Source organism: Callithrix jacchus, chromosome 5 (genome assembly GCF_049354715.1).
Source record: "Callithrix jacchus isolate 240 chromosome 5, calJac240_pri, whole genome shotgun sequence".
NCBI classification, from domain to species: domain Eukaryota; kingdom Metazoa; phylum Chordata; class Mammalia; order Primates; family Cebidae; genus Callithrix; species Callithrix jacchus.
Window position 1 is genome coordinate 73,683,878 of NC_133506.1, and position 17,168 is coordinate 73,701,045.

The 17,168-nt window shown below is 53.1% G+C and overlaps 1 protein-coding gene across 28 annotated transcripts in view; it reads right to left on the reverse strand.

Moving 5' to 3' along the window:
* The window catches only part of DLG4 (discs large MAGUK scaffold protein 4), a 28,923-nt gene that overhangs the window by 2,729 nt on the left and 9,026 nt on the right, over nucleotides 1–17,168 (reverse strand). For 5 of the 28 annotated variants that reach the window (XM_035299773.3, XM_035299780.3, XM_078372867.1 and 2 more), the window contains 16 exons: nucleotides 15,478–15,543; nucleotides 11,581–11,634; nucleotides 11,390–11,440; nucleotides 11,059–11,183; nucleotides 10,794–10,963; nucleotides 10,555–10,691; nucleotides 10,264–10,408; nucleotides 4,203–4,498; nucleotides 3,900–4,002; nucleotides 3,645–3,759; nucleotides 1,778–1,954; nucleotides 1,449–1,485; nucleotides 1,327–1,354; nucleotides 1,150–1,197; nucleotides 964–1,065; nucleotides 425–597 (listed from right to left, as the gene is read on the reverse strand). In XM_035299773.3, coding sequence (XP_035155664.1) covers nucleotides 425–597; nucleotides 964–1,065; nucleotides 1,150–1,197; nucleotides 1,327–1,354; nucleotides 1,449–1,485; nucleotides 1,778–1,954; nucleotides 3,645–3,759; nucleotides 3,900–4,002; nucleotides 4,203–4,498; nucleotides 10,264–10,408; nucleotides 10,555–10,691; nucleotides 10,794–10,963; nucleotides 11,059–11,183; nucleotides 11,390–11,440; nucleotides 11,581–11,634; nucleotides 15,478–15,543 — 1,827 coding nt within the window. Of the gene's footprint in view, nucleotides 1–424; nucleotides 598–963; nucleotides 1,066–1,149; nucleotides 1,198–1,326; nucleotides 1,355–1,448; nucleotides 1,486–1,777; nucleotides 1,955–3,644; nucleotides 3,760–3,899; nucleotides 4,003–4,202; nucleotides 4,499–10,263; nucleotides 10,409–10,554; nucleotides 10,692–10,793; nucleotides 10,964–11,058; nucleotides 11,184–11,389; nucleotides 11,449–11,579; nucleotides 11,635–12,129; nucleotides 12,517–15,305; nucleotides 15,544–17,168 lie in introns of those variants that run through there. The other 23 variants (XM_035299770.3, XM_017972348.4, XM_078372860.1 and 20 more) reach the window with 11 other exon arrangements.

The following is a 17,168-nucleotide window of genomic DNA, read 5'->3' on the forward strand; positions in this document are numbered from 1 at the left end:
GGGGAAGGGAAAGGAGTTAGCAGAGGAGTGGGAGAGGGGAGTGGGGCCCCAGGAAAGGGTGAGGCAGGGGAAAGGGCCAGAGGGGAGTCAGGGAAAAGGGAGGGACCCAGTGGGGAAGGCCAAGCCACCAAAAACAAGGCCACAGGAAGAGGAGAAATGGGGCAAGGAGGAGGGAGTGGGGAGAGAAAGAGGCCAGATGGTGGTGGGGAGTTTGGGGTCAGGAAGCAAGGCAGGTGGGAGAGAGAGCAGGGGCAGAGAGCAGGCGGTCAGACAGAGTTGCCCAAGAGGAGAAGGAGGTGGAGGAGTGGAGTCGAGACCCAGCAGGGAAAGAGACAGAGAGAGAGAGAGTTAGAGAGAGCTGGAGGGAGGCAATGGGGTGGGGAGAGGGGAGGAGGAAGAGGACCAGGTGCCCGCCAGGTCCTACCTGCTCTGCCACCTCTCGCACGGACTGGACGCTGGTCCCATAGAGGTGGCTGTTGTACTGGCCGGCCTCAATGAACTTGTGTGCCTGAATGTCCTTCTCCATTTTCTCCCGGGACGACACAAAGTGGTAATCCCGGCCATCTATCTCATACTCCCGCTTGGGCCGTGTTGTATCTGCCAGGAAGTCACCCCACCCCCCAAAGATCTATCCCCCATTCCTCTAGCTTAAAACCATCCTCCATCAATCAAATCCCCATAGTGCCCAGCTGGTCATTTGGTGAAAGGGCACTGCCAGAGAGACCAAGACTGCAGAGGGGCAGGACCGCTTCCCCCAGCACCCTCCAGGGCCTCCAAGTCTCTGGTCTGGGCATGGGTACTGGGGAATGTGAGGGTGGCTGAGAAGCACTCCTTCTCAGAGAAACCCTGTGTCCCCCTGCACACCAACCCCCCAGGGGGCTCTGCCTACAGGCTGCAGGGATGGGCCTCCTCCACCCCACCCCCACTTCCACCTCCACCTCCATCCAAGGCCCCAGCACTCACGGGGAACACAGGATCCAAACTTGTCGGGGAACTCGGAGAGAAGATCATCATTGGCGCGGTCCTTGGTGGGCCCAAGGATGATGATGGGGCGAGCATAGTGCACTGCGGAGACAGAGCCTGGCTTAGGCCAAGGACTAAGTTGGAGCAGCAGCAGGAGTGGGGGCCAAGGCAGGGGCCAGGGCTCACCTTCCATCTGCGTCACTGTCTCGTAGCTCAGAACCGAGTCTTCTCGACCTGTCAGGAGGTGGCGCATCTGCAAGGGGCTCTGAAACAGGGGACCTAGGGCCCTGTCTCCCCCTTGAGGATATCAAAGGCAGCTCAGTGTGCCTCTCACCCACATCCTCCCGAACTGACCCTACCTACCCTGTGATCCAGAGCTGGAGCCCCAGTCCTAGGAAGAAAAAGCAGGCGGCCACGAGGTTAGCTATGAGCTCAGCTCCATGAGCCCTCAGGCTTCCACCCAGGCTCACCCCTCCTCCACCTACCTTGGCCTTTAACCTTGACCACTCTCGTCGCTCAACCCTGTGGGATACATGGAGGGAAAGGCAGATAGGAAAATGCCCAGTGAGGAACCCTGCTGCCCCCAGGCTCCAGGCTGGCTAATAATCCCTTCTCCCATGGCCCTGGGCCCTGTGCTCCTCAATGAGGAGCTGTCCTTCCCAAAGGCTCATGGGAGCCACAGTCCCCAGGAGGTCCCAACAGACAAACCCCTAGGAGGTCAGAGGGCAAACACATCCCCGATGGCTGTCCACCCCGAGGGACCTTGGGAATTTCAGTGCCTGTGGCAGGAAGGCTACAGAGCCCAGAGCCTCACCGCCGTTTGCTGGGGATGAAGCCAATGTCATCGGTCTCACTGTCAGAGTGGACCCGCCGTGCCTGCCACCACTCCTCATCGCTAGCATCGATGACATGCAGCACGTCTCCAAAGCGGAAGCTCAGGGCCTGGCTTAGGAAGCCGCAGTCCTTGGTCTTGTCGTAATCAAACAGGGCCCTGGGGGGCAAGTGGCTACTGGTCAGAGCCCGGCTGAGGACCCCAGGAAGGTTGCATCAGTCACCCTGAGACCCAGCCCAGAGATCTGTGGATGGCACTCCCATGGCCACAATGGGTGCTGAGTAACCCAAAACTGTGTGGGGACCAAACGCTGACTGTAATCGTAACCACCACAACTATTAACCATCATTCAGCCCACACTGAGTACAGTTTCCAGAGGGAGAGCTGGAACTCCACCCTCTCAAGAAAACAGTTTGCAGTACATGTGCGCATCATAAAGTCACAGGGGTAACCTTGAATCTGTCCAAATTAATAAGAAAAAGAAAGGTCCCGTGTCTGCAAATCATGGTTACCCTTACTAGTATCAAATCCCTATAAGTCACAACTCCTGGCATCAGAAACTAAAGAAGGAATGAAGATCCAGAGGAAAGCAATGGACCTGGAGAGGAGGGAAGAGACCCCAGGCCTCCTGAGAGTCTGACAACCAGAAGACATTCCCCCTGGGAGCCACCACACAATCTCTGTGGTTACTGGGAGTCAGAAGAACCTTGGGGACCAACTGGACCTGAGCACAGAGAAAGGGCAGAGCAAGGGCTCAGGTGTGAGCTGGCGTCTGGGTGGCCAGAGATGCCACTCAGCAAGAGGGAAACTGCTGATGCAGCAAGATGGAACAGGTCCACAGCAGGACGATGAGCTCAGCGGGGGACCTGTTGAGTATGGGACGCCTGTGGGACATCCCAGTAGAGATGGCCAGAAAGCAGATGGCCAGAAGTGCAGGTCTCGACCTCCGGAAAGAGTTCAGCCAGGGCCGACAGCTCCTAGAGACATCTGCAGATCGGGGCAAGAGACGAGGCCATGAGAGCCACAGGACCAGAGAGGGAGAGAAGAGGAGGCAGATGCGAGGGGGATCCGTGGGGGCAGGAGGGACCTAAGCCACAAAAGAGTCAATGGAGGCCTGAATCGGGGGGTTCACGCCTGTAATCCCAGCACTTCAAGAGGCCAAGGCGGGCAGATCACAAGGTTAGGAGATCGAGACCACTCTGGCTAACACGGTGAAACCCCGTCTCTAATAAAAATACAAAACAAAAAGCTGGGTGTGGTGGCGCGTGTCTGTAGTCCTAACTACTCAGGAGGCTGAGGTGGGAGAATCACTTGAACCCGGGAGGCAGAGGTTGCAGTGAGCCAAGATGGCACCACTGCACTCCAACCTGGGCAACAGGGGCTAGAGACTCCATCTCGAAAAAAAAAAAAGTCAAAGGAGAGGAGCCCTAAGAGGGGGTCAAAATCCCACTGGAGAGACAGGAGGCAGGCACAACAGAGCTTCGGCCCACCTCTCCAGGACTGCCCACAAGGACGTGAGGGCTGGGCAACACTCCAAATACCCTAGAGGACCGCTGTTCCCCCAAACATTAACCTTCGAAGGGCCAAATTGCGGGATGGTCTCGGAGCCCAGGGAAGTGCTGCAATGACCGGGGCTAGAAGGCAGTTGGGATACTTGGGGCAGAGGCGATTTTCCCATTGACAGGGAGTATTTCAAATGTTAATCTGTGCAACCAAGCCCATGAACCCCAGCTGCAGGTCAGGCCTGGGGTGAAAGCTAGAGCAGGCAGGGTGGAGAGGAGGAGCGGCCGAACACAGAGTGCCCAGGAACTCGGAGAGGCTGAGGAGCCCAGCCCAGGGAGCCTCTGACCTTATGTAGAAACCCCTCTTGGGGTTGCTCCGCAGGGAGGCCGTCCCTGAGCCCAGGCTGCTGTTCATGAGCTGCTCCCGAAGGTCATGGATCTTGGCCTCAAATCGGCTGTACTCTGAGGAAGGACAGGGAGGTTCTTGAGCTCTGTTCCCATCCTACTGCCACCCTCTCCACCCCCACGGAAGCCATCGGCTGAAGAGGCAGAGTCCTAAGGGCCATTTTAGCTCATAAGACAAGGAGTTTCCAGCCTGGTACCTTCTGGTTTATACTGAGCGATGATTGTGACCGTCTGACCCGCATTCTTCAGGGCAATGGCGGCCTGCTCATGGCTGGCATTGCGGAGGTCAACACCATTGACCTAGAGAGAGGAGAGGCTGTGTCACCAGAGACAGGAGCCAGCACCTCTGGGTCCAGGTGGAGCAGGGAGTGATCCCACAAGAGGACCAGGCTGCAGCTCACCCACACCCCTCCGCAAGAGCTCTGCGCTGTGCCCTGAAGAGAGGGAGTGGTGCAGCAATGGGGAGGGGATGGTGCAGGGAGGGGCAGGCCTTTCCTCACCGACAGGATCTGGTCCCCCTTCCGCAGCTCCCCACTGAGGTCTGCAGGGCCCCCAGCCAGAATAAAGGAGATGAAGATGCCTTCGCCGTCCTCGCCACCCACGATATTGAAGCCTAGGCCTGTGGAGCCCCGGTGGATCACGATTCGCCTCGGTTCTCGGGGAATGTCCTCCTCCCCGAGCAGGTCTTTGGCCACTGGGGAGTAGCGCCGAGGGGAAGTGGGGGTCATGGCTGTGGGGTAGTCGGTGCCCAGGTAGCTGCTGTGACTGATCTCATTGTCCAGGTGCTGGGAATAAGCTGAGGAAGACATGGGGTGGAGATGAAAGTGCCTGGAGGGAAACAGCACCTGCCACCCAACCTTCTCCCCAGGGGGGCCAAGGGAGCCACAGTTAGGTGGAACGGAGGTATTCTGCCAGAGACGCCAGGGTGAGGTGGAAGGGGATATCAGATCAGTGACGTCAGGGGTCAGGAATTTATAGGCGACATCAGAGGCTGATTGTCCTAGGGGATAAAGGATTTGAACATGATATGTCCTCAGTATGTCAGGGATGGGCAAGTCAAAGGGGAACATTAACACCATGCTTTGGGGTTTACTTTTGGTTCCTGTGTCTCTCAAATCTCTTGATCCATAAAATTCTTCTCCCTCTTTTTTCCCCCACTTGCCATCCATTTGTTGAAAAAACTAGGTCATTTATCTAAAAGAATTTCCCACATGCTATGAGGAAAACTTTTCTTTTTAGACAGAGTCACCCAGGCTGGAGTGCAGTGGTACGATCTCAGCTCATTGCAGCCTCTGCCTCCTGGGTTCAAGCAATGCTCATGCTTCAGCCTCCCAAGTAGCTGGGATTACAGGAGCACACCCAGCTAATTTTTGTATTTTTAGTAGAAACGGGGTTTCACCATGTTGGCCAGGCTGGTCTCGAACTCCTGACCTCAAATGATCCACCCGCCTCAGCCTCCCAAAGTGCTGGGATTATAGGCATCAGCCACCTCAACCAGCGTTTAGGGGAAAGTCTAACAGGGAAATTACTGCTTACTCTCCTGTGATGTGGTTTAGCCTCTGCCTCTGCCCCTGTATCTCCTGTAAACTGGCAGTTAATTCTGAGGCTTGATTAGTTTCAAGTTCAATTCAGAATTTTTTTTAGTAAGTCCTGTATACTTCATAGGTGGTGCTCTGTTCTTCCTACGGCATCACCACAGGATGAAATAATGTCTGGTTGTCATTCTGTCAGATAAGATTAATGGGAGGTTCGGGGTCTTCAGCCCATTCCATCCATTATAAAGTGCCCCATAAGCCTCTCAGGTAAGTTACAACCTGACAACCACCTCCTAGCTCTGGTGTGTACCAGGACCTTGGAAATAGTGATATTCTACTACGTTCTTTCTTTGGAACAGGGAGCATTTATTAGTGGGAATTCTTCTGTAAAAATAACAATCGAGGCCAGGCACAATGGCTCACGCCTGTAATCCCAGCACTCTGGAGACCAAGGCAGGCAGATCACTTGGGATCAAGGGTTTGAGAGCAGCCTGGCCAACATGGCGAAATCCCATCTCTACTAAACATACAAAAATTGGCTGGGCATCGCAGCTCATGTCTGTAATCTCAGGTACTCAGGAGGCTGAGGCAAGAAAATTGCTTGAACGCAGGAGGCGGAGGTTGCAATGAGCCAAGATTGTGCCACTGCACTCCAGCCTGGGCGACAGACCCAGACTCCCTCTCAAAAAAAAAAAATCCTCCAGCTTGGATAACATGGTGAAATCCTATCTCTACAAAATAAAAAGCTAGCTGAGCATGATAGCATTCACCTGTAATCCCAGCTACCCAGGAGGCTGAGGTGGGAGGATCGCTTGAGCCCAAGAGGTGGAAGTTGCAGTGAGCCAACATCGCACCACTGCACTCCAGCCTGCTGGGCGACAAAGCAAGATCTGCCTCCGAACAACAAAAGAACAGCCCCATGTCAACCTTTTGGCTACTCTCTGAGGTAGTCTGCACACGAAAGAAAGGATAAATTCATACCTCTCTCTGCATGTCTCTCTCCCTTTATTCACCAATTTCAGAATGAATGAGATCTCCTAGCATCCTCCAAAATATTTTTAAGTATTATTATGACCTTAAGGATTTTTTTTCTTTTGAGACAGTTTCACTCTGTCGCCCAGGCTGGAGTGCAGTAGCACAATCTCAGCTCACAGCAATCTCCCTCTCCTGGGATCAAATGATTCTCCTGCCTCAGCCTCCTGAGTAGCTGGGACTGCAGACGAGTACCACCACCCCTGGCTACTTTTTGTATTTTTAGTAGAGATGGGGTTTCACCATGTTAGCCAGGATGGTCTCCATCTCCTGACCTCATCATCCACCCATCTCAGCCTCCCAAAATACTGGGATTACAGGCTCGAGCCACCTCGCCCAGCCAAGATTTTAATATATTTAATGAGTTTCACTGACTGGCCAGTAGGAGCCCCTTCAATTTGGCTCCTGTGTCTTTGCTGAGACCCTAGTAGTCTTGGATACCTTCCCTGCTCTCTAGTATGAAAGAAGTTAGAAGCTCGTCGTATATATTTGTTGCCAAAGATTTTAAAGTGACCCTTCTTCCAAGGAGCTCAGGTTCTTTTTGGTAGGTTATGGTATTTAGGAATAGTACCATGTGATTTCAATATGGTTTTACAGTATTATTTAATAGTTTGTAAGGGCTGCCACACCTCATTATTCTTTCCCAAAATGTCTTAGCTCTTCCCCCACACAAATTTTTCCAGTTAAACTTTAGTATCAAGCTTCCAAGTTCCCAGTGGGGAAACATTAAAATTCAGATTAGGATTGAATGTTATGTATATATTAATTTGGAGCCGGTTGAGATCTTTAGCATATGAAGTTTTTGCATCCAGAAACACGGTGTGACTCTCCACCCTTCCATTCTTATGTCCTTCAGTAAAGCTTCACATGAATCTCACATTTCTTGTCAAGTTTCTATTTCTAATAATTTTATAGCATTTTTTCCTATGGCAAAAGGGGTCTTTTTACCCACTACATCTTCTTATTGCTGGAAAGTTACTAATTCCTGTTATTTATCTTACAAATAGCCATATTCCTTTTTTTTTTTTTTGAGGTGGAATCTCACTCTGTCTCCCAGGCTGGAGTGCAGTGGCTCTATCTCAGCTCACTGAAACCTCTGCTTCCCAGGGTCAAGTGATTCTCCCACCTCAGCCTCAGGATTAGCTGGGATTACATGTACACCCAGCTAATATTTTTTTTTCTTTAGTAGAGACAGGGTTTCTCCATGTTGGTCAGGCTGTTCTCAAACTCCTGACCTCAAGTGTTCCACCCACATTGGCCTCTCAAAGTGCTAGGATTACAGGCGTAAGCTACCTCACCCAGCCAACAAATAGCCACATTCTTCACTTCTCATATTAAGTTTCTCAGTTAATTGACTTAGATTTTGATCTAGATTCTAAGTAGCATAATTTACAAATAAAGATAACTTTTGTTCTTCCCTTCCAAATGTAACTGTTTATTCTTTTCTTGCTATACTGTCTGATATCTCTAATGTAGTGATTTTCAACCACCATAATTGTGCTGGGGCAATTCTGTCATAACATTTTTTATTGTTATGACTGAGGGGGAGGAGTACCATTGTCATCTGATAGACAGAGACCAAGGATGCTGCTAAATATCCCACAAAGCACAGGACAACCCCTCACAATGAATTCTGGTTCCAAAAATGTCAGGAGTAACATTGAGAAACCTTGCTCTAAAGCAATGAAGCGCGGCACTGGTAAGAGGCAAACCTTGCTCTAAAGCACAGCAGTGGTAAGAGGCATCCTTGTCTTCTTTATAAATTAATGGAGGCTGGGCGTGGTGGCTCACACCTGTAATCTCAGTACTTCCGGAGGCTGAGACAGGCAGATAACCTGAGGTCAAGAGGAGTTCAAGACCTGGCCAACATGGTAAAACCCCATCTCCACTAAAGGTATAAAAATTAGCCAGCGTGGTAGCACCTATAATCCCAGCTACTCGGGAGGCTGAGGCAGGAGAATCACTTGAACCTGGGAAGTGGAGTTTGCAGTGAGCTGAGATCATGGCACTGCACTCCAGCCTAGCCAACAAGAGTGAAACGCCATCTCAAGAAAAAAGTTAAAATTAAAATTTAAAAATAAGTTAATGGACACACTGCTAGGATTTTATGATTATAAAATGTTTGCTATTGTTTCTGATAAGTAATCTTCACCATCTTAAGGAAAATTCCTCTGTTCCTAGTTCACTAAAATCTTTCATCCAAAAGAAATGGTGAATTGGCCGGGCATGGTGGCTCACACCTGTAATCCCAGCACTTTGGAAGGCCGAGGCGGGTGGATCACAAGGTCAGGAGATTGAAACCATCCTGACCAACACAGTGAAAACCTGTCTCTACTAAAAATACAAAACTCAGCTGGGCATGGCAGCATGTACCTGTAGTCCCAGCTACTGGGGAGACTGAGACAGGAGAATCACTTGAACCCAGAAGGCAGAGGTTGCAGAGAGCCAAGATTGTGCCACTGCACTCCAACCTGGTGACAAAGCTAGACTCCATCTCAAAAAAAAAAATAACAAGAAAAAAAAATTGAAGAGATGATGAATTTCACAAAATGCTTTTTCACATCTATTTGAGATGGTCATATCGTTTTCTCCTCTCGCTTGTCACTCAGTCTAGTGGACAGTGGCACAATCATTGGTTCACTGTAGCTTCCAACTTCTTGGCTCAAGCGGTCCTCTAGCCTTAGCCTCCCAAATACCAAGGACTATAGGCACATGCTAATTTTTTATATTTTGTAGAGACAGGGGTCTCACTATCTTCCCGAGGCTGGTCTCAAACCCCTAGGCTCAAGTGATCCTCACACTTTGGCCTCCCAAGTGCTGGGATTACAAGCATGAGCCACCGCACCTGGCCACCCTTAACTTTTTTTTCCTTTTTTTTTTTGAGACAGAGTTTCGTTCGTTACCCAGGCTGGAATGCAATGGCGCGATCTCGGCTCATCGCAACCTCCGCCTCCTGGGTTCAGGCAATTCTCCTGCCTCAGCCTCCTGAGTAGCTGGGATTACAGGCACGCACCACCATGCCCAGCTAATTTTTTGTATTTTTATTAGAGACGGGGTTTCACCATGCTGACCAGGATGGTCTCAATCTCTTAACCTCGTGATCCACCCACCTCGGCCTCCCAAAGTGCTGGGATTACAGGCTCGAGCCACTGAGCCCGGCTTAACTTTTTTTTTCTTTCTTTCTTTTTTTTTTGAGATAGAGTCTCCCTCTGTTGCCAGATTGGAGTACAGTGGCAAAATCTTGGTTCACTGCAACCTCTGCCTCCCAGGTTCAAGCAATTCCCCTGCCTCAACCTCCAAGTAGCTGGGACTACAGTCATGCACCACGTCCAACTAATTTTATAATATATATATATATTAGAGACAGAGTTTCACCATGTTGGTCAGGATAGTCTTGATCTCCTGACCTCATGATCCGCCCCCCTTGACCTCCCAAAGTGCTGGGATTACAGGCATGAGCCACTCTGCCTGGCTGACTTTTTATGAATCATATTTAAGAGATTTCTTAATATTGAGCCATCTTTAGTTTTCTGAAACAAACCCTATGTTATTCCCTTACAATGCTGCCATGTTTGGTTTGCTACTATATTGTTGTAAACTTTTGCATCTCTATTCAAAAGCAAAACTCTCCTTATTTTATGTTATCTTTGTGACCATTTGAACTGGCCTTACACAATGAAATGTGAAATCTTATATCTTTTCCTGTACTCTAAAAGAACAGAAAAATTATCTATCTTTTGAGAATTTCGTAAAATTAGTCATCAAACCACCTGGGCTTTGTGCCTTCTGGGGGAGAGATCGTTGACAATCTTCTCTAGTTCCTTATGGTAACTGATTTTTCCATCTCTTCTCCAGCCACAGCAAGGATCAGCGATTGTGGCTATTTCATGGGGAATATCTGAAGAAGGACAGCTACAGGGATGTCATGGGGCTGCATGTCATGGGGTTAAACAGGATGGGTCATGGGGAGCTTTGGCATTTGAAGGGCTCTCACAGGTTGTGATGTCTGGGGGAGCATAGCTGTCACTCAGGTAGGCATTGCTGGGCTTGGCCACCTTTAGGTAGACAACATCATACGTGTTCTTCAGGGCTGCCACAGCATCTTCATGCATGACATCCTCCAACCCCACACTGTTGACCTGGAGTCAAGGAAAGCAAAGTTCAAACAAAGCCACAGATGGCCCAAGACAGAGGGACTGGGGTGAAGTGATGAACTTGGGCCTGTCCAGGGCTAGTAGGTGAGACCCAGATCTGGGCTAGAAAATGGGCTAGATGGGGTCCTCACCGCCAGGATCTTGTCTCCAATCTGCAACCTCCCATCCTTGTGGGCAGCACCCCCTTCGATGATCTTTGTTACATAGATGCTATTATCTCCTGGGATGTGCTGGTTCCCTACGCCCCCTGCGATGCTGAAGCCAAGACCTGGATGGAGGGGAGGCCAGAGGTGGGTGCCCAGGTGCCCAGGAAGCAGGCTTTGGGGCACAGGACAGTTGGGATGAGGATGGGAACAAAATGAGTTGCTACCTTTAGGCCCTTTGATGAGCTTTATCTCCATGACCTTCTCAGCCGGGGGCTTCCGACGCATGACATAGAGGCGAACGATGGAGCCTGCCTCTTTGAGGGCCTCCACTGCCGCTGAGTGGGTCACCTCACGCACGTCCACTTCATTTACAAACAGGATGCTGTCGTTGACCCTGGGAACAACAAGGTGGGCCTAAGCCAAGGGCTTCCTGCTGCCCTGGCCCTCCCTCTCAAGGGACCAGCATCCTAACCCGTCTCCTCTCCCCACCTGAGGCGGCCATCCTGGGCCGCAGCCCCACCAGGAATTATCTTGGTGATGAAAATGGACGGATCGTCACCGATGTGTGGGTTGTCAGTGCCACCTGCGATGCTGAAGCCCAGACCTGAGTTACCCTGGATGAAGGAGGGGAAGAGGTCAGCTCCCCTCACTGCCCAATTCTGGCAAGGTAAGTGGGGTGGGAAATGGCTTGGAGAGTGGTAGAGAGTGGCAGCCAGAGCAGGAAGGGACAGGATGAGGGGCTGACCATACAGACCACATGGGCATAAAGAAAGGTACAGATCAGGAGCTAAGGGGACCACTGATGGAGGAGCCTGCTCACCCTTTCCAATGTGATCTCCTCGTATTCCATCTCCCCCTCGGTCCCGTTCACCTGCAACTCCAGCACGGGATAGAAACACAAAAGCAGTGAGACAGACATTCCCGCCTGACAACCTGCCTGTCATCTGCTGCCCTCCCTTACTCCCTCCTTTCTTCTACCATGGTCCCAGCCCCAAAATCTAAACAACTCACATATCCTGGGGCTTCTAGGGTATCTGTGTTGACAATCACAGGGGGAGAATTGGCCTGTTCGGGGAAATAAGAGACAAAAAGCCTCCTGAGCCTTGACTCAAGAGGGAGCCCGTAACGGAGGTCCCATCAGCGTGGCTACCCCTTAGCCTCTCAGCCAAGCCCACTCCCCCACCCTGAGAGCTGCTCAAGGACCCAGCCTCAATGCACACCACACAGGCCCACGCGCACACACATACCACAGATGCACATACACACCACTCTAACTTTGCCCAGCCCAGGCCCCCTGCATGTGGAAGGAGGTGTAAGAAAAGCGGGAAGGGAGACAGCCAGACAGAGAGGGGAGCAGCAGATGGCAGAGTGGGGAGAGGGGGGTAGGCTTGGGGGAAGGGAGCTTCTCACCGGATGTAACACCACATGCCTTATATGCTACACACGGACACCCCAGGGCTCAAGTCCACCGGCTCCTGGTCCCACTTCCTGCTCCATCCCCCCAACCCCTCCATATCTACCCAAATATCTTCATAACCCTCCCCTAGACTTGTCCCTCACCTTCACACACATTTGCCCTAAACCCTGCGCCTCGGGAATCCGGGGTTTCCCCAGCTGCAGGCCCCTCCCTCGGTCTCAGCTACCAGCCGTCCAATCCACCCCTTCCTCTAGGGACCGTGTTGCCTAGCAACGGTATCTAGGACCAGCCAAGACCCGGGGAGACCCACCTCCAGGAGGCCCTGTCGTCAGGACAACAGGGGGGTGGGGCGTGGCCTGAGGCCGACCAGGCTCCCGAGTGCAGAAGGGATCCGCTAACCCCGCCTCTCCTGCCCTGGGCCCCGCCCCGCGTTAGCCAGGCCGAGAGGAGGCCAGGCTGAAGAGGTTTGAGGGTGCAGCGCATCCTGAACAACCTGCCTTCCTCTCTCCCCCACGCCCCTCACCCTATGCAGTGCAAAGGACGTCAGGAAGGAGGCGTGGAGAAAGACATCCGGGTCCTATACCCCTCCTCTACTCCCTCCCCCTACTTCTTTCGGGGAAAGGGTTAAAGTGGGGCGTGCCCAGGTCCCTGACGTCAATTGCCTGGTCTCTAGACTCCCAGGCGGGGCCAGCTTTAGGCTGGTCCTAGGGGCTTCCCCAATTGCCTGGGCAACCGAAGCCACGTCTCTATGGCAATGAGGAGAGGCCGCCAAGAGCCTCCTTCCGGGGTCCCCAACCTACTTCCTTCTTTAACAGGTGTTTGCAGCCGCCCAACCGCAAGGATTCCGCACTCTCCTTCCCGCTCTTCCCGTCCAAAGGGGTCCCTCCCGTCTCCTACTGCTATTTCTCAATCCTACAAACTACCGACCATTTCAAGCTGTATTACAGATTTCGCACCCATAAATCTGTTAACACCGCCCTCTAACCCTTCACATCTCAGCAAATGCTGTTGCCCAACCAATAGCCACTGACTGCCAAAATCTCATCCACATGTTCAGCCCATTGTCAATCCCCATCCCCATCCCTATCCTGGAACTTCCTTCCCAGCACACCCTTCTTCATCCACTACGACACTCATTTGCTTCCCATCCCTATCTCTGCCCGCATCCCACATGCTCCATCTACATCCCTGTCTCACCCTTCAACATCCAACCCCATCTTCCAACCCCAGCCTCTATTCTCCATTCGCTTCCCTGGCCCTATCGCACCCTCCAGCCCCATCCCTTACCAATGTCGTGGCCTCATCCTCCATCCCAAATTCTTTTTTTCCCCCGAGACAGGGTGTTGCTGTGTCACTCAGGCTGGAGTGCAGTGGTGTCATCATAGCTCACTGATGCCTTGAACTCCTGGGCTCAAGTAATCCTCCTACCTCGACCTCCTGAGTAGCTACAGGCACATGCCACCTCACTCAGCTACTCCATCTCAATTTCTGATTTCCCAGAGAATTTGTCACCATTCTCCTTTACCCTACCTTCATATCAAGATTATTCTCAAGTGAGAATCTTTCACTCCTCAATCCACTCCCTCTCTCTTCTGAAAATTGAGGCTTCTTCTGTCCCCCAGCTGCCGCCTTGTGCTGGAACCTCCACCCCATGCTTATGGCCTCTAGCAATTCTCTCCCTCTACCCTCTTTTGCCTCCTGAGCTCTGTACTAACTACCATTCCTACCACCAGCTCCCTACCCTTCTCTTCCCCCTCCTCAGAAATCTAATGGCCCTACCTTGCAAAAGAGCATCTCTAGTCTTCCTTCCCTCACTCCTAGCCACCACAGAATTCGCACAAACACTCTGTACCATCCCTGTCTCCAGGGCCTTCCTTTCCTAGCTCTGTCAGCTCCAATTCACTGCCCTGATCTCACAGTCTTATCTCTATCTGGCCCCTGCCCCAGGACCTCTTACCCTTCCTATCCCCCAACTCCTCTCTTGCCAGTTCTCACTCCAGAATCTGCTTGGCTGCTCCCTAGGCTCAGACACCTCCTCTTCATCTTCTTGGTGAAATGTCAGCAAGTTAGCAACCTCCCCCTTCCCAGGCCATGCCACAACATCCTAGAATCCCCACCCTGACCCCACGGTGTCCCCTCAATCTCACAGCTTGCCTGGTGCACTCCATTCCTCCCCATCCTGTGTCCCCAGAAGAGGAGATGGAGGGAAGGGAAGATGGAAAGGGGACTGGAGAATGGAGAGGCCAGAAACCAGGCCTCTAAGGGCTGGAGAGGGGAAGACCCTGTGAGCCCAGAAGAGAAAGGGAAACAGGTGGTGAGGGATGATGGAAGGGACAGATGGGGACAGAAAGAAGATACAGCAGAGGTGAGAATCCAAGAGGATGAGAGAGAGGAGCAGGAAAAGAGAGAAGGTGAAGACGAATAGGCAAGAGGGAACGTGGGAAAGGGGAGCCAGCTGACGGAGGCAGAGGACTGATGAGGGATAGGACTGATCAGGCCGCAGTGGCCTGAGCTGGGGATCAGGGAGAGGGAGAGGAGAATGCGTGGGAGGAAGAGAGAGACAGCATCAAGAGCCAGCCAGCCTGCCAGAGGAAGGAAAGGCTGCAGAGGCGGGAGAGAGCTCAGGAGTCCAGCAAAGGCTGGGGCAGGGGACGAGGCAGCAAGGCCCCACCATGTAAAGTCTCAGACCAGACAGATGGAAAGGGCTGAAGACTAGGGAATAGGGCGAGCCAGGCCCAGAGGCAGAGGTAGGGGGAGGAGGTGGGGAAGGGACAAGAGCAAATGAGGGCAGCAGGCGCTTGGAACAGAACTGTGGACAGAGAAAATGGAAACGGAGGTTGGGGGTGTGAAGGAATGAAGAGGTCCTAGGCGTGGGGGGCCTTCTGGGGGATGCACACATCTCAACACACAGGCATACAGCGCATGCACACACACTCACAGGCACACACACATACAGCACACGCACAGGCACCCACAAGCGTACAGCGAACGCACACACATGCACAGGCACATGCATACACACGCATACAGCACACACACTGACAGGCACACACGCATATAGTGCACGCAAACATGCACAGGCACACAGCGCACGCCCATGCACAGGCACGCGCACAAATACCACGCACAGGCACGCGTGCACACATTCTTGCTTTAGGCTCTACATCCACTCCCACTGGCCTGGCCTATTTCTCCTCTGTGGGACCAAGGTGTTTCCAGCCCCCCAAACGCCCCCTCCCCCAGGCCCCAGGAGTCCACGCCCCAAACCCTCACCCCCAATCCCAGCATCCCCTACCCCCACGGCTCTCTCTCACCCTACCGGCCCTTGGGGATTGCTGCAGCTCCGAGGCTCCGAGGGCCGCACTGGGGAGGGGGCCGCCAGGGTCTCCTACCTTGAAAGGGGAGAGGTGGGCGTGGCCCACGACCCCGTGGCCAGCCTCGAGGTGGGACAAGTTCCTCTCCGCCACGTGCACCAGCTCGGGGGCGTTTACCTGGTTGGGGAGGTGGGCCGGGCTGTGCTCCAGAGGGGGCGTGTCTTCATCTTGGTAGCGGTATTTCTGGGGATGGGGACGGAGGCGTCACTGGGGCCGACCCAGTGCCTCAGGCTCCAGGCTGGCCGCCCTGGCCGCCCTGGCCGCCTCCTCTTCCCCCAGCCAGTGCAGTGCGGAAGGCCCTAGGGCCTGACCAGCTCCTCCCCCTCCCTCGCCTCTAGCCCATTGGCTCCCCTCTCTCCACTCTCCCGCCAGCCCCCTCTCCCGCCAGGGCCTCAGCACCTCTCCTCTCTCCCCAATGGGTCCCAATCCCATCCCCCAACTCCTACTCCTCGCATCCTGGGACACTGGCCTTCTGGCAGTCATAGCCCCTCTGGCATCTGTGTCTTCACCCCTTTCCCCCGACCTTCATCTTCAAATCCCTCCACCTCAGAGCTCTAGCCCCTGACCCTCACACCTCCATTCTCTGCATCCTGTCCCCAACTTCCTTGCTTCTCTCACCATCTCAGGCTCACTCTTGTTCCAGCCTCCCCCCTCCCCTACCCCTCTGGCTGATCCTACTCTGCATGGCATCCCCTCATACCTCACCTCGATGGCCTCAGTCTACCCATTGCAGCCTCTATCCCATGGGCAATCAGCTCTCCTGCACCTTGCACTCCTTAGGGAAGGCCTGAAGTCAGCCACTTCGAGCAGCAGGTACTTGATATCAGCCCCCCAAGCAGGACAAGGCTAAGTCTGTCCAGTTGTTCCTTCACTGCCCTTGCTGGTTTCCAAGCAGTCAACAGAGGGGCCCCGGAGTCTGGCCCTACCCCTACAACAGCCCACAGCCCAGCCAGCTAATCTGGATATGCTAGAAGGGCCTGGGCTGGGAGGAGGAAGGGGAAGAACAGAGACAGCAAGGCTCAGGACAGGGGCACGAATGAGTGCCAGCCTCCCTGGGTGGGGAAGAGGGTAGCATGCTGAGCCTCAGAGTGAATTCCTGGTCTTCCTTTGGTCTTTCGGGGTGAAAGGCCCAACATGACCCCCAACACCCTGCCCAGTTAATCGGCTGCCATCCCAAGGGCCTCCTACGCTAGCTTAATAGGTACAACAGCAAAATGAGATTAACTGGGGGCCAGAGAAGGAGGAAAAGGGCAGATGGAGACAGAAGAAGACAACAAGACACCTCTGCCTCGGCCCCCGCCTGCTCCTCTCCTCTGGAAAGGGCCTCCACAGAGACAGACCCTCCAAGCTCCAGGTTAAGGAAGAGGAAGGAACCATATGCAGGGCTCCCTCAGAGACTGAAGAAAACAGAATGCACCCCCAGCACACATGGGTAAAAAGAGAAGGCATCGTAATCCCAGCACTTGGGGAGGCTGAGGCAGGCAGACTGCTTGAGTCCAGGAGTTGGAGACCACCCTTGGCAACATGGTGAAACCCCCTCTACAAAAAATACAAAAATGGCCAGGTGTGGTGGCTCACACCTGTAATCCCAGCAATTTGGGAGGCTGAGGCTGGTAGATCACAAGGTCAGGAGCTCGAGACCAGCCTGGCCAACATAGTGAAACCCGGTCTCTACTAAAAATACAAAAAATTTGCCTGGCATGGTGGCGGGCACCTGTAATTCTGGCTATTTGGGAGGCTAAGGCAGGAGAATCGCTTGAACCCAGGAGGCAGAGGTTGCAGTGAGCCGAGATCGCATCACTCACTCC